At 46.3% G+C, this 24,739-nt stretch overlaps 1 protein-coding gene across 4 annotated transcripts in view; it reads left to right on the forward strand.

Moving 5' to 3' along the window:
- Ptprj (protein tyrosine phosphatase receptor type J) overlaps positions 1-24,739 on the forward strand; it is a 149,087-nt gene that overhangs the window by 13,842 nt on the left and 110,506 nt on the right. Inside the window, exon 1 of one of the 4 annotated variants that reach the window (XM_085834712.1) lies at positions 17,861-19,152. The exons of the other annotated variants lie outside the window; for them this stretch is intronic. Coding sequence (XP_085690838.1) covers positions 18,979-19,152 — 174 coding nt within the window. The 5' untranslated portion in view covers positions 17,861-18,978. Of the gene's footprint in view, positions 1-17,860; positions 19,153-24,739 lie in introns of those variants that run through there. 4 annotated transcript variants of the gene reach the window in all.

The following is a 24,739-nucleotide window of genomic DNA, read 5'->3' on the forward strand; positions in this document are numbered from 1 at the left end:
TCCTTAGTTGTGACAGACAACAGTGAATGTTTTTTAGAGATTGGCAATGTCTGCTGAGCAGTGAGGGACCACTCTGGTGGAGGACTGTGTTCTCTATAACTGTTCTGAAGACTGTCCCATTTCCCCTTGTGTTCCCAGCCTCAGTTTCCTCTCCTGCCAAGTGAGGACGCCAGATACTTTCGCTACCTTGCTTGGGGTGGGACAGGAAGCCTGTGGTAATGTGATAGGATAGTTCTGAGGTCTGCTGTGGGCATGTGGTGGTGAAAGGGAGACCCATAGTTACACGGAGTAGTAAGGCCAGGCGTGCCAAGTTCCACACCGGAGATAGGCCCTGTTAGAGGGAGATCCCATTACAAAGAGGTTCACTGCCAAGTTCTCCCTCAGCAGCTCCCTGTTCAGCTTCGTTTGGAGGCCCCAGGGCATGCATACAACAGGAGAGAATGCTTTCAGAGCTTGTAACATGGGAGGATGGCAGGAATGTGGCAGGAGGAGAAACCCACTTAAAAAGGAGCTGCCAGCCAGGGAAACTGGATTGTTTTTCTAAAAACTCAGTGTTCCCGTGCTACATCAGGATCCAGGGACCTCCTAGCTTAGCTAGCATTGGGCAGACCTGATCAGGACACTACCCAGATTCCAGAAAAGTTATTCTGTCATATCTACCTAACTGCCAGGGGCTGTGCTGGCCTCTTGTTTCTCTTTTACAGTTATTGCGTCCATTTTAGAGATGAGATGCCCAGAAGCAAAGGAACAAGCTGGCCCAGTGCCCGCGGTGTGGCGTGGCTCTTGTGTAATTTCACTTCTATTACTTACTCATAAACAGCAACTTAGCTTTCAAAACCTGAATTTTTCTCACAGGCCAAATGGGGCTAATAAACACCTCAGAGAACTGTGATCTAGATTCCATGAGAACTTGTGCGATAGCCCTAGCACACAGGAAGCTCTCCATAAATGTCAACGGCGTCCATTGTTATTGTCTAAAATACCAGCGATAGCAGAGGCACCTGCTTGGATGAGAGTTTCCAGGAATACAGGAAGGCTTTGCCCTCCTAATCCTATGTTCTATCTCAGGCCTGGCTAGTAAATGTTGGAGGTGAAGCTGCCAAGGGGGTGGGATGGGGGTAGAGGACAAAGAGCTCTAGATTCAGGAAATCAGGCAAAGCCTGCCCTCTGGGATAGAACATGTGATCTCATGGCCTGATCAGCCTTGTACAGGTTGAGCTCATTGCCAGGCAAGTGGGTAGTTAATGATTGCTAGTCAAAGAATGTCTGCATTGGAAACAACCTTGGGAACTTGAAGCTAGGGAAACCAGATGGTTCCTAGTTTGTGCCCATCTTGAAATGGTTGAGAGTGACAGCTTGGCCCCTGAATAGAAGGGATTCTTAGAGTCTTTGGGCTTTCCTGGTTCAGTATAAAGAGAGTACTGGGATTGATTAGTCATGCCTGTTATGGCCACAGGGAAGGCAAAGGGTGGTATACCTATTTGCTGAATTTGGATATAGTTGATGGCTAAGACTTGCCCTCTAGATGGTCACCCACCAAATCATAAAACTGTAATATATTCTTTTTTTTTTTAAGGAATTACACAAGAATGTTTAGTTCATGTTGGGCCTGGTGGTTTGTGACTGTAATTTCAGAATTTGGAAAGTTGAGGCAGGAGAATTTTTGAGTTTGAGGCTAGTCTGAGCAAGTAATAAAGATGAGGAAATGATGCAGGGTAAGTAGATGGAGGGATGATAAGGAGCTATGAGATCTAAGGAAGAACACTCCAGCAAGAGATGGGCCCTGAGGGAAATGGAGGGGCCAAGTCTGCCATAACTGAGCAGGTGACAAAAGTCAACTCAAAGGGGCAGGGTTGAATTGAGGCCGGTGGGGAGGTGTGACTGGTGGTCAGGATCAGAAGTTCTGGGTCTTGGCTCTGTTCAGATCCATATTAAGAGCAAGTGGAATAGCATGACTCTGCCCGTATATGTATTGAGAAGGGTAGGTGGGAGCAGCGGGAGGGAGGGAGGAGGGGCTAAGACCTAGTACCTGATAGTGTGTGATGTTTGAGTCCCAGGTCTCCCAAGTCTTCCTTCTTTGCCCATAATGCTATGTAGTTCTGGGTAGCCATGCTCCTGTCTAAGCCTTGTTTCCTGAAGAGATTTGGCCCCTTTGACTCTCAGTCCTGGCTACATATTAAAACCACACAAGGAGTTTGGGAAACTCAGGTATCCAGATTCACTTGATCTTATAGAGTGCCTCAAAATGGAACCTTCCAGAGGCCCCCAACATGGAGTCATAAGTGAGAAGGGCCCACCAAAAGGGGGCTCTGAGGCTCTGAAGTCTTGTCTACTCAAAGTGTGATTCTAATGCACGTGTGTGTGCATGCGTACACACACACACGTACACACACACACACACACACACACACACACACACACACAGTGTGGAGCAGGGAATACAGCTTAGTGGCACAGTGCTTGCATCCCATGCATGAGGTTCTGTGTTTAATCTCCAGAACCTCAAATAAATGGATGGATGGATGGATGGATGGATAAACAAATGCATGCATTACCTTTAGACACAGTGAGTTCCTCCACACTGAAGACTGTGAAAGAAAGGGGACTTTCTCAAGGCTGAAATTCAAAAAGCAAATGTGTGTGTGTGTGTGTGTGTGTGCCCATGTGGAAGTCGGATGACAACTTGTTGGAGAATGTTCTATCCTTCTACCATGGGTCCTGGGGATCAAACTCAAGTGTCAGGCGTGGCTGCAATAGTCACCTTATTGGCTCACACAAGGCTCTCTAAAGAATATAGGTTCTGGGAATTGAGCTCAGGTCTTCCTGCTTGCATAACACACTGTGTCCCCAGGGCCTGACTGTAGTTTTAACAGCTGTGGTATGCTGCAGAGTAGGAGTGCTATGGTCTACTTAATTTTCTCCTATTGACTGTTAAGCACCAGCCAGATTTTCACCTTTTTAATAGTAGTTCAGCGATGTATAGCTTTAGGCCTCTTGCCTTTTCTGTGAAGTAGAGATCACTCAGAATTAACTTTCAGACAGCTTCCTGATAGTTGACTGTACCTGCCAGACATATCCCCAAGAGAGATGCTTTGTTTACACGACTATCTGAATGGATAAGACTGCCTGTTTCATGACGCCTACACTGGCACTGGGTGTTACTGTTTTTTTTTTTAATATTTTTAAATTTAATATTCACATTTTCAGACATGCCAGCTGTGTGGTGGCTGCTGCACATTACTTTCTGACCACGTGTGACTCATACAGAACCAGTTTTGTCTGTTTTGTGTGATCCTTTTTTTTTGAGTGGGGGAGGGTTAATCTATGATTCTGTTTTAATGCATGAGTATCTGTCTGAGTGCCTGATTAGGGACTTTCTTTCTTTCTTTCTTTCTTTCTTTCTTTCTTTCTTTCTTTCTTTCTTTCTTTCTTTCCTTCCTTCCTTCCTTCCTTCCTTCCTTCCTTCCTTCCTTCCTTCCTTCTTCTTTTTCTTTTTTGACAAGGTCTTCTACTAAACTTGGAACTTGCAATCTGGCTAGATTAGGTGGGCAATAAATGCCTCGAATCAAACCTGTCTCTACCTTACAGCACCGGGATTGCAGTTAGGTTCTGGGATTTGAACTTAGGTTTTTATGCATGGTCGCCCAGTTTTGTTTTCCCCTCAAGGAAAATGTCTACTTTAAAACAAATCAAAGAATGTGATCTGCACTTGTCTTGAGGGACCTAGAAAAATTGCTGATGGAACCAGAGCCAGCTGGGCCACCTGTCACATGAATTGGCTGCAGGGTTCGTCAGGTGCGCCCATCTCATTTTCAGAGTTCATGGGAAGGGGTCTTGGTGTCCAGTGGCTAGCTTTCAAATGATGAGATTGGTGGATGTCTCTGCAGAATGGAAGATGGCTGGATATCTGCTGCTAGCAGATTGGCTTCCCTGGCTGAGTCTCCAGAGGGCAGCCTCCACTCCCAGAGTGGAAGAGAATACTGAAGTCAAATTCCAGCTTTGCCCTTGCTGCCTGACCTTGACCAAGTCCCTCCCACCTTCTGCATCTTCTAGTACCAGTAGCCTTAACGTTTCCCACCCATGAGGACATTGTGTTATCAAGGATTTAGCACAGGAAGTCCTGGGCATTGCTGTTGCTCTTGAGCTAACCTAACTGTGGCCTGAGGGTTGGGGATAAAAGAAGAGGAAAGGGCCAGTTTGTGTTTCTTTTCTGTAGCCAGTTCCAGTTTAGTTGGAGATGTGAGCTAGCTTGCCGGAGACGGCTTCACCTCAGAGCTTCATGTGGGCTTCAAGGGCACTGCGGCTAGGGGAGTAACCCAGTAGCTATGGTTGCTGCCCTGCTGTTGCTTTGTGTGAATGTTAGGAGCCTAGACCTGCAGTGCAGGAGGCTCATTTGGGGTACCGTGGAGGGTCACATTTGGCAAATTCAGTCTTATGGCAAGAGAGGCTTGTGCTGGACTTGGGTATCTGATGTCTGCGTGATTTAGATTGTCTCACAGAAGCATCATGGGAGTTTTCTTATGTTGTATGTAGTAGTCATTTATTTTTAATGGCAATTAAAAAACTAGTTTCATCTGGATCTAATTCACATACAATAAAAGCCAGCCCCTTAAAGTGTATAGTTGCATTTTTAAAATTATATTTAGGGCTGTAAAACCATTATCATTGCCAAATTCTAGAATTTTTCTCATTACTCCCAAAGGAAATCCTGTATCCTTTGGAAGTCACTCCTGATTCCCTACTCCCCCCAGCCACTCATTGTGTGTGTGTGTGTGTGTATGTGTGTTTGCCCAATCTGTATTTGTGTAAACAGAATAAGGCAGCATGTGCCCTTGGTCCTTTTTATGACCCTTTCTCATGGGCATATGCTGGTTTTGATTGTCTTTCACGAGTTGGTGAACACTTGTTTTTTGCTACTTGGCTATTACAAATGAAACTGCTGTGAATACTTTTGCACGTTTTTATATAGATGCAGGCTTTCTTTTTAAAAAATCTTCTGTATAGGTGTGTATTCTGTGTAAGCTGTGCGTACGAGCACATTCGTGAGGAGTCAGGACAACTTGTGCTGTCAGTCCTGCCTTTGCACCTTGTTTGAGACATGTCTTTCAAGGCTAGCTGGTCTGAGAGCTTCCAGCCATTCTCTGGTCCCATCTTGGGGTGGGAATACTGGGGTTATAAAACCACACTACTGTTCCTGGATTCATGTGGGTTTTAGGGATCTGCACTCAACCCTTACTGTGTACACAGCAAGTGCTTGTACTTGAGCCCTAGGCATAGCTTTTCGGTATAGGGAGATTTAGGCTTGGAGAGTCAGTGATGGGAGCTGGGGCCTTTGGGAAGTGTTGGCTAAGAAAAACCTGTGTGGATGTGCCCTGCCTACTTTTACATGACTCTCTGAGGCAGGGTCTGTTCCTACCCCTTTGCTGATGGGCTACACAGTTAGAAAGTGGCTGAGACTGTCTGGCTGTTAGGCTTTCTGAAGCTGCCCTGCTCCAGTCAGTATGCTAGCCAGGGTTCCAGAGGAAAAAGCCTCCAGCAAATGGGTCATGGTGGCATGCACGTGTTTGTTAGGATTGGTAGGGAGAGATGCTGAGGGCTGGGGAGGGGGAAGCCGCAGCATGACCTTCTGTGTGGTTGTGACAGGAAAAGTATCCTTTAGAATCATGATAGAGGGTAACATTTACAGCCTTTGATGATCTTGTGTCCTTTGAACATCACCTTCCTTATCTGGAACCCCAGGCTTTTATCCTGGCTTCCTGCCTCCCTTGAGGCTGAGTATGAATGAAGGAGTGGGAGAGGGAGGGAAACAGACAGATGGGAGAGAGAGGGATAGGGGAAGACAGGTGGGAGAGGGGTCTGGGCGAGGGAGGTGGGGTAGTTACCTACAGGAACCTGCAGAGCTCAGTGATGGTCCAGGGGGCACCGGGGCAGCTAGGGAGGAAATGTAGCAGGTGTGGGCAGGTGGCCTGCTGCTCTAGGAGGATATCCCATGCCCACTCGGGGGTTCTGGGATTTGCCAGAGCTCCTCCTAATGAGCTGGCTCTCACCCAGCCGCTATTGATTTTTCCTGGTATTTGAATGTGAGCCTTTGTCTCTGGGAAGAGTGCTGGCAGCCTCCCCCATCCTAGAACACCCTCATTCCTACTGGACATCACCTACACTGCTGGGAGGCTTCCCAGGGCTCTGCCAGTCTCCTGGTGGCCTGCCCTATCCGGGCTGGCCTCTCTGTTCAAGTGGCTGATGGTGGTTCTTATCTCTGACTCACAGCTTGCCTGGAGTTTGTGAAAAGCCTTGTCAGAAAATAGAGACAGAAGCCTCTCCTTGGAGGGGTTGTCATGTCGTGATGACGGGGTCTTGTTCCAACGATGCCACTATTTTCCAGGTTGTTATGAATCAGTCACTTTTTTTTTTTAAAGTGTGATGAACACATTTGTCTTAATATGAAAAGCCAGACTTATGTGATGCAAATTAGATGCTTTTTAAAACCCAAAGCTAGAATTCTCCACCCCCACCCCCACACCTGAATTAGACTGCAATTGCTCTTTTGTGTTTTCCTTCATTCTGCTCAGTGTCTCCACAGTTGGACATAGGTGGGCCCCCCTTCCTGTTCTGCACTTGTTGTCTTTGCTCTGGGCAGCAGCTGCTTGGGTGGGCGCTGCACTTAAGAATTTGAGCCGGGCGTGGTGGCACACACGCCTTTAACCCCAGTACTCGGGAGGCAGAGGCGGGCGGATTTCTGAGTTCGAGGCCAGCCTGGTGTACAAAGTGAGTTCCAGGACAGCCAGGGCTATACAGAGAAACCAAAAAAAAAAAAAAAAGAGTTTGAGTTATGAATATGGTCACTGTACGTTTACAAAAATGATCAGACTCAAGGGCCCAATGCTGAGTAGGAAAAGGGCTTCATGAAGTGTTTTATAGATGTTGCTATCAGGACCTAGAGAGGGGAAGTGACTTGCCCATGGCCACACAGCTTCTCTGTGCTGTTAAGGCTTCCGACTTCAGCCACTTATTCCTTTTGGCCTGCCCTCTCAGACCCTAAAGTTCCTATAGTACACATAATGGCGTGTTCAGGGAGCATACTTGCCTCTGATAACGTTTTTGAGAGATGCTGCATTGAGCTCTGAGGTTGAATTCTTGGTATGTGCCATTCCTTTGGGGAGAAGACTGGGGAGTCTGTTGGATTCTAGAGACACTGACCATTTCCTTTCCATCTGGTAGAGGGGAAGCTGGCCATGCCTGACCCATTTCACAGTCACACCATATCTGCTTTCAGTATAAAAACCAACCCAATCCTGGATGAGCTTAGGTTGGCAAATTGGGGAAGCTGACTTTGGGAGGTAGGTTAGGGAAGAAAAATAGTTCCTTCTATATTAAAATTTGCTGACATAATACTGAAAGTCATTGTCCTATTCATGCTTGGCTGAGATAGGTCACACCATGGGTGGTATCAGAGGTGCACTGTTTCCCCCATGAGGATAAATTGGGATGGACTAGGGTGGGTTTGCAAGTTAGAAAAAGAAGCTGAGCTGGGAGTGAAACTCAGGGGTACAGAGCTTGTCTAGCAGGCCCAAATCCATGGCTTTCATTTCTAGCACTTCAAAAACGGGGTCAAGACATACAAACAAACAAATGCTCCCTGGAACCCAGGGGTTGGAAAGAGACTATAAAGCAGTGGGGATCGTGGAACTGAGGACTGAGATGCAGTCCTCACACCTACTTTGAGAGACTGTTGAAAGACTAAGAATATGCTTTCTTTTAAAGATGTGTGCAATAAGACATAAAATATAAACCCAAGACAAAAATGAAGGGACAGTGAGCTCAACCGAGCACCTAGAACCCCGTGTGGCTACTGCTCTGGTGCGCATGCGTGTCTCTGCTCTCCAATGTGCTGTTTGGAGCAAGTAAGGCAGGCCTGGCTGAGCCTGAGCTCTGCCCTGTAAGTACCTTGTTTCCAGGGTGGAGACCCTCTTGGGGTCGAATGACTCTTTCACAGGGGTCGCCTAAGACCATCAGAAAACACAGATATTTACATTGCGATTCATAACAGTAGCAAAACAACATTTATGAAGTAGCAATGAAAATAATTTTATGCTTGGGGGTCACCTCAGTATGTCTTAAAGAGTCACAGCAGGAAGGCTGAGAGTCACTGGTTTAGACCTTCCTAAGCCAGGCTTCTCATTTATAAAGTGAGCATGGTGCCTTCTACCTCTGACACATCTAGCCTTTCAGAGGAGGGTTTTTTGCGGCTGTACTCTTGGATCTCTGTGAGTTAGTCAGTGCTCTGTGGCTCTGATCAGACCACACCAGTCCCCATCTGCTGCACAAAGCTGAGGAAAGCTCCCTCCTGGCTGGCATACATGGCTCCTACATACATATCATGAGGCACACTACACCACGTTTCTTGTACATATGCATGGTCACACTCTGTGTACACACACACACACACACACACACACACATGCTCATGTGCCTGCACATGTGTTTTTAAAACACTAATCTTCACCACAGCCTGATATAAATAGAATCCACACTTTACAGTTTTCCTTTGTGAACTGAGGGATCTGATATGCTCAGCAACTTGCCAAAAGCCAGAGAGTGGTAGGACTGGATTCTAACCCTTGTGGCCTTGTGGACCCAGGGTAGGCAATATCAGAGCTGTGTTCTAACTCACAGGTGGCCAGTGCGTCTTCCTCTTCATTTTCTTTTTCTTTTTATCAAGTGTTCTAAAAAAAGCTGAAAATATAGATTAAAAATGTTAAGTCATAATTTTTTCCAGTGCTGGAGATTAAACAAAGGGCCATGTGTGCACACATGCTCCACTACTGAGCTGTGTCTCTAGTTCTTCCTTTTAAAATTAAGACTAAGGAGACATTCCATCAATTAATAGCACTGGCTGCTCTTAGAGAAGATCTGAGTTCTGTTCCAGAACCCACACGGTAGCTCACAACCATCTGTAACACTAGCTCCATCAGATCCTAATAACCCCTTCTGACCCCTGTGGGTGCCATGCATGTGCATGATAAACACACATGCATACAGGAAAAGCACTCATACTTAAAACATTAAAAGTTAAGACTTTATTAAAAAGGTTTGACTTTAAAATTTGAAACAATTTCTCAAACAAAAATTGTAAAAATAGCAGTTCCCAAATGTTTTTTGTTCAAGTCCCCCAAATTACATAATATGCAAAAGACTAGAAACTAGGGAACTAACAGTTTTGGTGCAGTATAATACACCCATCTATAGACATTATTCAGTTTTCCAGTTGTCTTACCAATAGTCTTGTCCAGGTGAAATGTAGTGTAGGAGCTTATGTTATGTTGAGTGGTCGTGTCCTTCAGTCTTTTGTTTGTACTGGATATAACACTTAAGGGAGGAACATCAGCCATGGGCCAATAGCCTGGTGTGGGTTCAGTCTTAACACTACTGACTCAACCCAGCAAAAACATTTGTAGATGGGTAGATGGCTTAGTTGTTAAGTACTTGCAATGTAAGTTCATTGGCTGGTTTTGTGTGTCAACTTGACACAAGCTGGAGTTATCACAGAGAAAGGAACCTCCCTTGAAGAAATGCCTCCGTGAGATCCAGCTGTAAGGCATTTTCTCAATTAGTGATCAAGGGTGGGAGGGCCTATTGTGGGTGGTGCCATCCCTGGGCTGGTAGTCTTGGGTTCTATAAGAAAACAAGCTGAGCCAGCCAAGGAAGGCAAGCCAGTAAGTGACATCCCTCCATGCTCTCTGCATCAGCTCCTGCTTTCTGACCTGCTTGACTTCTAGTCCTGACTTCCTTTGGTGATGAACAGAAAAGTGGAAGTGTAAGCTGAATAAACCCTTTCCTCCCCAACCTGCTTCTTGGTCATGATGTTTTGTGCAGGAATAGAAACCCTGACTAAGACAGCAAAGTGTGAGGACTGGAGAATCCATATAAATGGAGGCCTGCCTGTAATTCCAGCTTCAGAAGGCAGAGACAGGGGATCCCCAGGATAAGCTGAGCATATCAGTGAGCTCTGGGTTTGATTGAGAGAGCCTGTTTCAGTAAATAAGTTGGAAGAGCAATTGAGGAGGATTCCTGACTTCAACCTCAGTCCTCTATGTGCATATAAAGACATGTGCACCCATTAATGGGTACACCCATAACCACATGGGGTGTACAAGCACATGCATGTGGGTGTGCAGACACACACATGGGATAATGGAAAAAAATAAAAACAACACAACAACAACATCAAAAACCAAAAACAAACAAAACAAAGCAAACTTGAAGACCATACCCAGCTTTCCTTGGCGAAAAGTGTCTCCTGGCCCCAACAATTTTGCTGGGTCATCTGGAGTCAGGCTTTTGTTTTGTTTTTCAAGACAGGGTTTCTCTGTCTAGCTGTCCTGGACTTCACTCTGTAGACCAGGCTGGCCTCAAGCTCCTAGAGATTTGCCCCCGCTCTCTTAGTGCTGGGACTAAATGTGTGTGTGTGCCACCACTGTCCAGCTGACTGCTCTCTTAGTGCTGGGACTAAATGTGTGTGTGTGCCGCCACTGTCCAGCTGACGGCTCTCTTAGTGCTGGGACTAAATGTGTGTGTGTGTGCCGCCACTGTCCAGCTGAGTCAGCACTTGTTTTTGCCTTTGGTTGGGCCCAGCTCTGAGGTTAGCAGGGAAGAGGCTGGACTGGATGCCTGCTACTCTTCGGCTGGTGCCAGGCATGATGTTAAGTGCTTCTTCACATATTGTCTGTGGAAGTATGGTGGCAATCCTGTGGCTCTGTTCTGTTGTTACAGATGTAGAAACCAAGACTCAGAAAGCACACTAGGAGGGAGGGCCTGCTGTTTGAACTTGGGTCTGAGACAGTGCCAAGCCCTGATATTTCTTATCTTACATGGGATGGTGATAACTGACTCATTTTAGTTTGTTTCTTAAATTGATTACATTTGCTGTTATTAGTTCTCTGTGTGTGTGTGTGTGTAGTTTTCTTTTTTCCACCTTTGTGTGGGTTCTGGGGATTGATTGAATTCAGGTCATCAGGCTCGAGTTGTTCGGGAATAAGCGCTTTTATCTGCTGAGCTATCTTGCTGGGACCCTTGATTTTAGTTTTTAAAAAATACTTGCTTCAAGAAAGCACTGAAGCCAGGTTTGGTAGCGTGTGGCTATGACCCCAACACTTGGGAGTCTGAGGCCAGCCTGAATGGGAGAGAGGTTCTGTGCTTCAAAAAGAAAAAGCAAAAGCAAAACCCAGAGAGAAAGTACAGTCAGGAAGGTTTTAGGACGGTCTGCTGAAGTGACAGAAAACATTTGTCCCCATGCACCCATGATTTGGGTGGCTCTGTGTGTGTATATGTGTGTTCTCAGTGACTTCATATGAGGGGGGAATCTTTGAAGTGTAGACTTCTGGGATGCCTGAGATGCTAACTGCTACTCTTCCTTTTACACCCTCTTCTCTTTTCTGAATACTTTTGAGATGTACCCTTGTAAAACAGCGTGTTTGGATACACACCCTCTTGCTAAGTGGCGCTAATTGAATTACACCACAGCTCCAAGGTCATGGTTCAAAGCTGCCATCTGGGCAGCTGTGTCAAAAGGTATTGTGTTGTGTTCCATCTGCCCAGATGCTGACCACCATGCCTGTTGATTCTACAGGATCTCCATGAGTACCGGCCCTGTGCTAGCTTCCTCCAGTACCAGCAGAGTGAAGGTGTAGGATATTGTCCTCCATAGTCAGCACCCATTATCCAGAGGGGTTGAATGTAAAGGCACAGGTGTGGGTCACCTACTCATCTGTCTCACGGCAGGGGTAGACATTGAGAAAGAATGCTTCAGGCTGCAAAGACAACATAGGTACACAGTAGAGAGAGACCAGAGTTACCTGTGGAGGGGTCCTTGGAAGGGGAGACTTCCAGGCTGGGCCTGGCACCTTCCCTGGGGTCTGTACACAGGAGCTGCTTGGAGCCTTTCAAGTTGGCACTGAAGATGCCAGTCTCCACAGTGGAAGTTGATGTCAAGGTCCATGAGGGTTCATGACATCCATCTACAGGCTGCTTTCATTTCTCTCAAATACATCAATTGAACACCTAGAACTATGGCACCATGGATCAGGTGGCTCTGTAGGGTTCCCCTTAGACATGACTGCAAGCCTAAGCCCTGTAGCATCCATGGGTCAGAGATCAAAGCTGAATTCTACCAGAACTTGAGTACCTGCAGGAGCAAGGGCAGTTACATTGGTTACTTACCCAGTGGGTGAGTGGGTCTGAGAACTTGCAGGGTAGCTAGGGAGATGAGGCTGTGGTCCCTCCTCCCACCCACTGTTTCGTAGGTACTTGTCAATCTTCTTCTTCCTGGTGAGGGCCCAGGAGCTCTGTACTTACTGTGGATGCGTGTTACAGGTGCCTATGCTCATCATTTGTGTGGCCTGACCTCCTGGTTCTCTGGGATCCTTGGTGGTGGCTGTGGCTTGTGGAGATAGGCAGCAGTGAGTGTTGGCAGCTGTGTGGGTAAATAAGCTGTAACACAGGGAGGGAACCAGTTGCCAGGCACCTCTGGGCTTAGTAAGCTAAACAGAACATGTGACACATTCCATGGGCAAGGACTCCCCGGACATGCACCCAGATCCCTCCTGCCCTTATCCACTTCAAAGAAAGTACCTTCTTTGCAGGGGCTGATCAGACCCCAAGTCTCTGAGATAATGGCTCTTGATTTGGGGTGTTTCTTTGCATTCAGGTGGCCTGGGTCCTGGGCCTGGGAGTTCATTTTGCTGAAGTTGGGCTGAGCCAGCAGGTTTTAGAATGTTCAAGGGTAGCCTATTGTCCAGATGAAGAACAATGCTACATGGGAAGAACTCGCTAGGTTTGTGTCTCAGAGTGAATCAGTGGTGGTAGAGGGGTTGGTACGCAGAGGGGAGTCCCTTTGTCTCGTGCTGTTCTGTGACAACTGTTTCTCCGAGTGGAGGGTCCTTTTCCTTCTTAGGCTCATCTAGAGCCCCTGGGGTTGAAGAACTGTTTGGGTCTATCTCATTCTTTGAGGGAAAATGAGTGTTGTGGTCAGGCAAGATTGGAGAATGTAGGCCAAAGAAAGTCAGAAATGTTTTTCTTGTGGGACCTGTAAGATTCATTATGCTAGTGACTTCGAGAAGGAGTTATAAAACATTTCTCTGTGCTTTTATTTTACTGTGTCTTTCATGTTTTCAGGAACCTGAAATATTTACTCCTTAAATATTTATTTAGCGTCCACTCCATGCTGGTGATTGTTTTAGAGCCTTGGTCTACATCAGCGAGCAGATCAGACCAACGCCCTTGCCTTGTAGGAACTTACATTTGTTCTAGTAGGAGGGATGAGCTGGTCTTTATTGAATACCTACTCTGTATTCAGGCATGAGATTCCACAGTTATCTTGCTTGGGACTCATAACCTGGTAAAATATATGCACTGTTTTTTTTCAATTTAATTCTTTTTAATCGTATGTGTTAGGGTATGTTCCCATGAATCTAGGTGTCAATGGATGTCAGATGAGGGCATCAGATCCCCTAGAGCTGGAGTTACAGGTGGTTGTGAGCCTCCTAGGATGGGTGCTGGGAACTGAAATTAGAACCCTGCAACAGCATACACTCAACTGCCAAGACATCTCTTTAGCCTCTAGGGCACCATCTTAATGCTTGGGTAACCAAGGCCGCAAGGGGTTCAGGATATGTTTATTTTCGCTGAATTGTTCTCTTTTTGGCTTATGCCTCTGAATTGTGAGAGTTGGTGGTGAGACAAGCAACACTTTGGGGTCTGGTGTAGGGATGCTGCACACCTTGATGATATTAAACCGCTGCATCCCGGTTATGAGGTCTAATGGGGAAGTTGCATCAGACCTGAATCAAGCAGGAAAAGCCATGCTTCCCCAGAACAGCCCAGTTGTTTTCATGTTCTAGGAAGCCAGCATCTTGTGACTGATCATGTTTCTCACCGGCTTTGTTTACTAAGAACCTCAGAACTGAATTTGTTGCCCATCTTGACACTTCTGCAGGAAGAGAGCATATGGCTCTCGTTCCTAGGTGCTAATCCTCTCCCCGGCTTTATTATTTTCTCTACCTTCATCTTCTGGCTTGATCTCTTTGACTGTCCATTTGATGTGTGTGTGTGTGGTTTGATTATTTTAGTCACTGTAAATGACTTTCTAAAACAGAGCTGCATCTAAAATTTAAATGTAGTAGTAAGTTGATTAGTACCTAGAGACCTCGGTTTCCATACAGCTGTCTTGGCTTGGACTCCAGGCCCTTTCCCTTTCCCAGTCAGAAGCTCCAGGCTCCTTTGTAGTGGGAGCTAGTCTGTTTGGCCTTTGCAGTCTTTTTTTGTGGGTTCCAGAGGAAGCTGCTCTGGCTGTAGTGGAGGTCTTTAGTGGTTTGAATTGATCTGAATGTCACATACAGGGCTGGAAGGAGGCTCTGTGATGTAGCTTGCTTCTCAGTAAGGGCTGCTCAGCCTCAGGCAGGAAAGACATCCTGATGGTTAGTGCTGAGTAAGTTCACAATCTAAGGTGGTCTTGGAAGAGGGAACCATAGCACTGTCCCACTCTTGGGCAAGTGTCCTGGGTTATATACAAAATGCAAGCTGAGCTAGCAATGAGAAGTAAGCCTCCATCTCTGCTTCAGTTCCTGCTTCAAGATGAAGTCAGCCCTTTACTCTCCAAGTTGCTTTTAGTCATGGTTTGTCACAGCAATAGGAAGCGAACAGGGACAGACAGAGTGGCTTCTTCTAACTATTGCTTGCAGGGAGGACATCAGCCTCTGCTAAGGGAGCGGCACTCCATTGCCGCTTCAGCTCTGTCCCATTCACAGCCCTCAGCAGTGCTGGAAGAGTAGTAGGAAAGAGGGTATTGATAAAGAAGCAGGCCTGAAGAAGTTCAGGTTCCCCTGCCAGGTAATAACTGAGGCTGCATGGCAGTGTACAGCCTCAGCCTCCAGGCAGTTGCTAAGCCAGGGAACCCCAGTGGAAACTCAGTGGAGCATCTGAGAGAGAGGCAGCATGGGAAGTATGGAGGAGTTTAGGATTTGGGAGTTGGATGTTGTGGAGCCCAAGTGCTGGCCACAACTATGTATGTGTGAGTAAATGATATTCCTCTTTAAAATAAAATGTGTGCCAGGATTCCTGGGTAGAATCCTGTTTACACACACTAAAGAAGGTGAAGCAGTTAGTTCAAGGTCACAGAGACATCAGGTAGCTGACCCTATTGTGATGTTATATGATCACATAGGAAACAACTTGGTACCGTTTGGGTGATAATGTGTGTGTGTGTGTGTGTGTGTGTGTGTGTGTGTGTGTGTGTTAGTTTGGCAGGGGCTCAGACACCATAGGGGTTGGGAAGTTGTGAGACCCTGAGATTGGTTGGGTGAGAGCCCTGGGATGCTGAGTATATCACTGTGCTTTGTCACTGTAAGATACACTGCAGTACAAAACAGTGTGCCTCCTGGGGGATGGGGGGCAGATGGAGTTGAGGACGCAGGGTTACTTGTGTGGCATCACCGAAATGCTGTGAAGCGTGAGTTACAGCCTGAAGGCCCTCAAGGCGCTCATTGTAGCTGCTGTGTTGGTTGGAATGGCCAGCTCATCCCCAGTGTGCAGCATCAGCCTATCTGCTGGGGACAAGCACCTGAGTTTCTAGCTCCACTTAGCAAGCCTCAGGGGCCTCAGAAACCTTGTCTGTGAGAGGAATGTAGACTGCTGTTCTTAGCTGGTTGCACCTATCTGCAGCTGTGTGCATTACGTATAAAGAGCACCTTAGGGCCCGCCACCTGCTAACAGGCTGTCCTGTGGAGGCATGGACAAGGGACAGCTCAGTGTATTACAGTTGTTTAGAGCTCTGGGATGTGATACTAGGCTGTCAGTAAGCCAAAAAAAGGACAGAACCATTGTCAACTCTGGGAGCCTTGGCTATTGATTTGAGATTGAGGCTCATTCTGTAGCCTAGGCAGGTCCTTCTGCCTCCGCTTCCTGAGTGCTGTGATTACAGATCACAGCCACCACGTCTACTGAAGCTTTATAATTTTAAAAGTACTTTATAAACACTAAAGTGCTTTAGAGACGCATCCCCCTCCCCCCCAAACTGACAGGAGCAAACTCAATATGCATAAAGATGAAGAGAACTGCCAGACTGGAGCAGAGAGAGGAGACTGCAGCATGCAAGTGTGACTGTGATTTATTTCTGATTATAAAAATACTTTATATGACTTTATGTGGGTTTTGCCAAATAGAGGGAAGCATAAAACCGAGGCAAATAGAGGAATACATGGAAGCACCTATAATTCTAAGCAGCTGTATCAATTAATATATGGGGGGGGGCCTTCAGCTTTTTTTCCCTGTCTAGCTTTAAAAAAATATTTAACAACAACAATAGCAACAACCAAACCAAACCAAACCCCAAGCAAAGCAAAGCAAAGCAAAGCAAAACAAAACAAAAACCAGAGGTTTGCTGTATAGCCCAGGCTGGTCTCAAAATTGTAATCTTTCTGTTTCAGCTTCCAGGTTCTAGGATTACATGCCATGTTGGCTCCACTCAGTGTTGTTAGGCAAATAGTTTATAACCCATTTCATGATGGAAGCTACTCTACACTTTTTTTTCCTTCAGTTTGTTGAGAGTTTATTTTGTAAGATGCTGACATAGTGCTGGTCACAAGTTCTACGTCTGGGTTGCTGCTGTGTGGAGCTGACAGTGTGCCTAGTCTGCTGAGCCCAGGCATGAGGTGACCATGAGAGGCAGGAAGCCCTGCTGCGGTTCTTGTGAGACACTGGGGCTAAGGCCGGTGAGATGGCTCAGTGGCTGTTGGTGCTTGCTGCCTAGGTAGTGACCTCAGTTCAGTCTTCTGGGCCCAGAGGAGAGAACTGACTCTGGCTGGTTGTCCTCCACATATGCACGGTTGTGTAGCTGGGTAACAGCAGCTAAGTGATGTATAACCATGATGCCTTTGGGCCAGAGAAACAGGTTCAGTGAGAGCAGGGCCCTAAATAAGTGCCAGCCAGTGGAGGGCTGGTTACCACTAGCAGATCTGAGTGCTGGCTCCCTTTGCTCTTGATTTCCTGGTATGAACTGACCAATTATTCACACAAGTGGCATGTGCCCCTGGAGAGTTAGATACCTATGAGGGTGGAACAAGGGCTTTCTTTCCTTCTGTCCCTCTCCGATGGGGAGTCACGTTACCTAGGGTTTGTACTTTTATGCTTCATTGTGAATATAAGTGAGAGGATGAGATGGGGTGGGGAGGAGGGAGGAGACAGGGCTCTGGGCCTGGGGCAGTGAAAGAAGGTTGTGGGGTCCAATTCTACCCCTGCCTTGGGACACACTGTTGTGGGTAGGAACACAGGAGTGGCAAGGAGGGCCCTTGGCTTGGTGATGGCATTAGAAAGACTGTTCTCTCTCTTCCTGGGTATATGCTCATGGCCATTCCCGCTGCTAGAGACTTGCAACTTAACTGGTCTTGAACCTCCTGCTACCCTATAACCCTATTTCCTTCTCTGAATTGAGTAGAGCGACAAGCCCCAGAAAGGGCAGCCCTGCCAGATTGGTTTAGTACACCCTTGCCCATGTTGAAAATAAAGTGACCCAGGTTAAAATGAAACAAGGCTGTGCTGGGCATGGTGCCAGGGTGGCAATAGTGTGACTCGGTGATCTGTTCCAGAGGGACATTTACTCACCCCCCCTCCCCCCGTTGTACTGGATGCTATCAAATTCAGCCTCCTCCCCCCATCTCTCTTTTTTGAGAAGGGTTCCAGTTATGTAGCCCTAGTTGACCTTAAACTAGCTCTGTAGATTAGGCTGGCCTTGAACTCACAGAGAGACCTACCTGTCTCTGCCTAGAGAATGCTGGGAGTAAAGGTGTGCACTACCACATCTGGCTTTTACTCTTTTGTTTCTTAACAATTTGAGGAAAAGTTGAGTTGCTTTTAGAAATCAGCATCTAACCTGGGCATAGTTTTGTATGCCTTTAATCCCTTGGTAGGCATCAGCTGGTGGATTTTTGTGAGTTCAAGCCTGGTCTACATAACGAGTTTCAGGACAGCCAGGGTTCCACATAGAGAGACCTTGTCTCAAAAAGCAAAACAAAAATAAACAACAATAAAAAACAAACAAAAAATCAAGGCAGGAGGATTGAGAGTTTGAAGCTGGCTTGGGCAATATATTGAGACATTATGTAAAAAAGAAAAAACAGAAAAGAAAAAGGAAAAGAAAAAGAAAAAAGTTAAAAAAAAAAAGTATGCGACAGTGGGAGATTAACATGGCTGTGTGGAATTAGCAGTGTATGTGTGTGCACAGCAGTAGTCCTGGGTGGCAGGTTACGTGTGCAGCCAGGGACAGAAGAGGAACCATAAATTTTGCAGGCAAGGTTTGTTTTGGGTCTCTATTACATTTGCTTTGCCTTACATATTGTTTAAAAGATGGATTTTTTTTTAAAGGAAAAGGAACTGTGTATTTGAGATAAGGAGTAAAATAAAGTGAAATAAATACTTGGGATTTGTAGCTATCAAAGGCACATTATTTCTGAGATCACCGTGTTTCTGCACTGTTCCAATATTTATACAGAAACCAGAGAATACAAAGTGCGGACATGTCCTTAGATTCTGGTTGAATTTTCATTTGTAATAGTGTTCTTTTTCCTTTGTTTCACTGAGCTGAGTTTAGCGATATTTCAGGAGGGTTCAGCCAGTGGCTTTCCAAAGACAATAAATATTGCTTTGTGGGTAGGTCTCCGCCCTATGCCTTCCTTGGTGACCATTATGCGGTAGCCAAAAGTCAGCACCCGGTATGCAAATGCTGGGGTGGACAGACCAGAGTCAGTTCCTTAGTTTTTAGCGTGATATGCCATAGATTTGGTGGCAGTGATAGAGAGTGTTGACCTGGCCAATGGGGATGCTTTTTGTCTCTTATTCTTACGGGGACGTCACTCATCTCTCTATCATCTGTTGCCATGGTCTGTTTCCATAGTAAGTCATTTAGAGTTCCCTGAGCTTAGGGGATTGTCTATGCCTGCTTCTGTGACGCTCACATCTGGATTTTTTTTTTTTTTTTTAAAACCTGAACTTAGTGCTGTTGGCTGCAGAGCAAAGGCCACGTTGCAGCTGGTCATGGTTCATTGCTGGAGGTGGGAGCAGCTGAGCAGACACTGGTTTCAAAATCGTCTGAAAACCACACTGCAGGTATTTCCCACATTGCTAGCTTCTAGCCTGGTGCTTCTAGAAACAACACTGGGTTGTATCTTAGCACCAGACTCTTTTCTGCCTCTCATTTGGTGCGGAGGTGTTTGAGCTCAGCAGCACGGGGAGAAGTGAATCAAACAATGACAAGCCAAGGGATTTTTGGCTAACTCACCTTAGATGATCTGACCAGGGTTGGGTGCAGAATGATTCCCAATGGAGCAGGCTGGCTTCTGGTTGTTTTTTTTTTTTGTTTGTTTTGTTTTTTTGTTTTTTTTGAATGAATGAATGAACACACTATTGTTCTGTGATGGGAGGGGATGCTGGCCACAGCACAGAACTGTTAATAAATGGTTAGGCTTTGTGCCTCGTCCCTTTCTAGAAGCTTTCATGGGGGCATCACATGTAGGGATGAAGTTAAAAATGGGTCTGTCTGAGGGACAGCTGTATCAAGAATAAATCATAAAATGAAGACCACTGTTTCAATGAATGTGCACAGCACACTGCAGGCAGCCACCACTTGCAGAAGATGTGTACACAGGTACTTTCCTGCAAGCCTGGCACACCTGGTCTTCCATAGCAGTTTCTAGTGTTATCATTTGGTTTTGTCTTCATTTTTATAAGACTTTGATTTTTCAGGTGAAATCTTTGCATATGTTGCATTTATCAACAGTCTAGGACTCTAGTCCACAAGTGCTTCTGTGAGATGATGTGAGAACCCTGGCCACAAGAGCCGGGCCGCCCGAGTTCACAGACCTGATCTTCTGGCCCTGTTGACAGTGGATGAGTGATTTAACCTTTCTGTGCCTTAGTGCCTACAGTGTAAAATGGGGAGGATAGAATGTCTGCCATCAGGTTGTTGTGAGAATTAAACATGTCAGAGGAGTTCGGGGCACATGTGTTGGTTATATACGATGATTAAGATGCAGTGTGGGTCAGTGAGGATACCATTGGTCTGTTGAATCTGGAATCTGGCTTTGCCTGCTGTCTAAGCTGCATGTCTGGCCAGGCCCTTTCCTCTCTTAGGTTTTGATTTCACACCTGTAAAACAAAGAAATTCAACTTAAAGCAGTCCTTCCTTAGACTCCACAGAAAAGGGAAAGAGGGGAGGCAGCATCAGGAGCACATGATAGAAACTTCTAGACTCTGTGCCTGCTCTAATTACAAGGTTTATTTCATGTAATGGATTTTGGCTGGAGAGAAAAAAATAAAACAAAAACGATCCTGTGTGTGAGTGTGTGTGTGTGTGTGTGTTATGAGTGTGGAAGTAGCTGAGTGAAACGACCCAGGGATCCTTTGTGCAGAAGGCACAGGTCTGTGCGGGTGAGTCAGGGGGAGACTGGCAGGGATGGGTTGGGTAGGCATTTTTTGGGAGAGGAATCTGAAGACTGAAGATTACATAGTATGGCTTACAGCTAAATATAGTATGGAAGAATGTGGTGGCTGCTTTTAGCAATTTGTCCGAAAGGTTAGGAAGTGATTTTTTTTTATTAGGGAGATGTAAATATCTCATATTACAGGAGATATTTGGATAAGGAAACCAGAGTTTGGGAGGAGAGAGCAAGCGGGGAATCACAGAAAGAAAACTGAATGTGGAAACACGGTCTACAGGCATTCTCCTCATCTGATCTGAGCAGTGCTCGCCCGAGCCAGAACTTAGGAGGCCTTGCCAACAGCTCCTCTTGCTTCCTCCTTGCCTTTTCTTTCCTTTCCATTCTGATGATCACTAGGAATTTCCCCGATCTGATTGCCCATTCACTCCCTGGCATTATCACACAGCGATGAGGAGCTGACTTGCCAAGTGGAAAACCATTCACAGGCTAAATGTGTGGCTTTGAGTCAGACTGTTCCCTGGGTTTTAGAAATTTGCTCTTATTAAAGTGGAGTTTGGCTGAGATGGCTTAGTGGGTGAAGGCTCTTGCCACCAAGCCTGACACTGTGAGTTTGATCCCTAGGGACCTACGTGGTGGAAGGGGAGACTTGATCCCTGAGAGTTGTCCTCTGCCTGCTGCCTGCTTTGGTATTTGTACCTTTGCTGTCCATAACATAAATAAGAGCAATAAAGTGAAATTTGATGTTTCTTAAGGTTCTTTAAAAAATTGTTATGATGCTATGCATTTTTTTTGTTATAACAAGAATTTTGATTATTTGTACTCCTCTGGGTCACTTCATATATCCCAAGGGGGTCCCCCACCCCTCATGTGTGTTCACATATATAAGTGCAGGGACATGCATACTGTGGTGCCTTTGTGCAGAACCTCAGGTGTTTGTCCTTGCCTTCTCTCTTGCTTAACACAGCTAACTGTCTTGAGAGTTTGGGGGGAATATGTCTGCTTCTCTGTCTTTCCAAAAGGAGTGCAAGGATTTCAGACATGTGTGCTGTGTACACCTCCCTCCCCCTTTTAATGTGGGATCTGGACTCAGGTTTGTGTGTCAAGCTCTTTACATCCTACATCACCTCCCTGCTTACCCTAAAGCCCTCTTTCAAAACCCAGGTCCAGCAATTCCTCTAGCAGGCCTCCCATCCCACCCTGCCCTTGTTCACATTCCTCCCACACCTTCAATTACTCTGTTTCTAGGGTTTGATGTTTCTTTCTCCAGTGAGATGGCTTGTTCACTGAAAATGGAGCACAGTTATATTTCTTTTCTACCTTGTTCAACTTTTTCTTTAAATAACCATCAGAGCCGTGGAGTCAATTCTCGAATCATCACAAATGGCTGATGCTAATAAGGATAAGCATGCAGCCCTTTTACCTGGTTCTGGGACACTGTGCCTGCTGCCTGGATTGCTAGCTGGAGACGGCTGAACATTTGGTTGTAGAGTGTGTGTGGATTGCAAGCTTCACGCGTGAACTGTGCTGTCATTTCCTATATCCATGTGGCATCAAAACCAGGGCTACCTGCAGTTTTCCCAGGTCTGGCAGAACCGTCTCATTCAGTTGTTTTTTGAGCCCTGCTAGGAAGGTCTGACACACAGTAGGTAACAGGAGGAGCCCAAGTGTAAAGAGTCCTGTGGCACTAGAAGGTATTAGGTTTCTCCTAGGCTTGCTGCCCAGTCCCCTGGAGGTGCCTTGTGATTTCCCTTAGTGGTGCCATCTGGCTGGGCCTGAAGGTATAGTGGAAGAAGCGAGGTGCTGGGCTGCCAGTGCTTGATCTTATAGATAGGGTGTAGGGTTTGAGTGAGGGGCAAACACCAAGATCTGGAAGGACCAACTCTACTAAGCTACATGTGACAGGAGTTTGCAAATCTTTTGGGGTGTGGTTGATACCCTTTGAAAGATGCCAAGTGACTAGTGGACATTGGTTCTCAGTCTGGAAGTTCCAAAAGAATTTAGGGAACGGACATTGGTTGTGAACTCTGCTTAAAGGGAACATTTGCCAGTTAGCTTCTTTGTTCTTGTAAAAGTGTAGCAGCAGAAGATCCATGTTTCCAGTGTGATGTCTGTTGTTTCGAAAACAGATGGTCAATTCAACAATGTGTCTGCTGACCCCTGAACAGGGGCTGGGGGCTTGTAAGGGCTACAAGTCACCTAGGAATGAACCAATGAGTAAACACACACACACTCCCTCACTCCCTCACAGGGCCAAATTAGATGGATGTTATTCCATCATCCAGATGGTCAGATGCCAGCGTCACCATGGAGATGGACATGATGTGCAGAGCAGGCAGAGTTGGCACTGCAGGGAGGGGCAAGGATGATGAGGACCCAAGTTCTTTGCCTACAAGAAAGCCTTCTAAGTTTCACATCCCTCCTCCAGGTCTCTAATGCTGCCCCCTCATTCGTGTTACAAGTTTGAATTTCCCTGCCTCACATCCTTGGGACTTCAGTGCTGCGTAGGAGGGACAGAATATAAGCGATACTTTGGGTTCACTGTGTGGCCTTTACCTCCTACTCTGGTGTTTTCTTTCTCAGTCCTTCCAGATACCCCAGGCAGGCTACAGGCTGCCGTAGACCAGTGGGTGTTCCGAGTCATGCCCGTGGGCTCTCCCCTCCCCGATTTTACTCATGCTGTCCCATCTTCCTGGAATACACCCCCCCTCCAGATTATGGAAATTCTTCCCACCCAACTCTGCCTTCAAAAGGCTCAACACATAGACACACTTTCCCAGAACTGGGCTGCCCTCCTCATTCTGTAAATCTGAAATCAGTCATGACTCTCTCTCATCCTCCATGACACTTGCCTGTGTCTCTAGTGTAGCACTTGCATCATGCATCATGGCTCTTCAGAGGCCTGAGGTCTTCTAGATGATGAGGTCATTGTGGAAGGTTCATATCTGACTCATTACCATGGCCCCTCAGGGCTTGGTAACTGTCAATGAAGATTTTTTTTTTTTTTTTTTTTAGTTAGATGCTTGATGTTGGGTAATAGAGAACTGACTCAAGAGGAAGCTGTGGAAGGTCTGCCGAGAATTGAGGGCAAGGGTGGTGGCTGGAGCAGAAGTGTGAGCAGGTAGGTAGAGCAGATCTAACTTTGCTTCAGACTATGGCAACACTGTCTGTCTCCTCCTACTGCATGGCTCACAGTGTGGCTTCGTGTCTCTTAAGAGATTGAAAGCTAAGATATTGGTTCTATACTTGACCCTGTAAGGAGCTGAATGAAGGGACAGAACCAAGGAAACCTCTAAGACTCAGCTAGGATGGCTTTCTACATGCTTGCCTTTTGCTATGGCATACTCACCATGATGGTGTCCATATGTCCTTTAAGGTTGTAAGCATGCAGGGATGGCCTAGGCTTGTACACCCCCAAAGACAGTGAGGAGAAGCAGTCGTCATAAGAACTGTGGTTTAGGAGCCTAAAGAATTGGGTTTCAGCACTAGCTCCACCTCTTCCAGCCAGGTGACTTTTAATGAGACTCAGCTTAGGATTTATTTCCTCAATTGGCTTAAGCGGTTTCTTGGATCCTTTTGGGCTATGACAATATATGACTAAGGGCTAGGCTGTCATTACTGTAGGCTTGTAAACTCATGTGACTCCATTCCCTAGCATACAAAGTATGCACCCACCCAGTACAGGAGTTAGCATGGGGTGGTTTAAGGGCTCCTTTGGATCAAGATTTCAGGACAATGGTTAGATGTGGGTGAACTTCAGAATCCTCTTGAAATATAGTCAGAAGGAGTTGAGATATGGTGATATTCCAGGGCAAGATTATTCCCATGAAAGGAAAGGCTACCAAGCAACATGTGTGCAAGTGGTTCTGATGCTGATTCGGCCGGCTAGAATGTCTGTGTTGTTGATAATGTGGAATTGAATCCCACAAAATAGAACAAGCTTGCTTGCTTGCACTATGGTGTAGAGGCCAGAGGACAACGTACAGGAGCAAGCTTTCATACCACATGGGGTTGGGGACTCCAATTCAGGCTGTCAGGCTGGGCAGCAAGCACCTCTATTTCCTGAGCATCTCAGCAGGCCTGTGGCTTTGTTCCTGTTGATCAAGGAAGACTGTTCAGGGGCCAATGGTCATCTGGCCCCTAAGAGCAGTGAAAAGAATAAGGCAAAGAAAGGTACGGTTTCCTGGTTGACCAGTAGACTCAATGAGAGTCAGTATGGCTGTGAGGGGACTCAGACAGAGAGTCAGGAATAACCGCAG

Source organism: Mus caroli, unplaced genomic scaffold (genome assembly GCF_978045245.1).
Source record: "Mus caroli unplaced genomic scaffold, Mus_caroli_1 scaffold_2, whole genome shotgun sequence".
Lineage (NCBI taxonomy): Eukaryota > Metazoa > Chordata > Mammalia > Rodentia > Muridae > Mus > Mus caroli.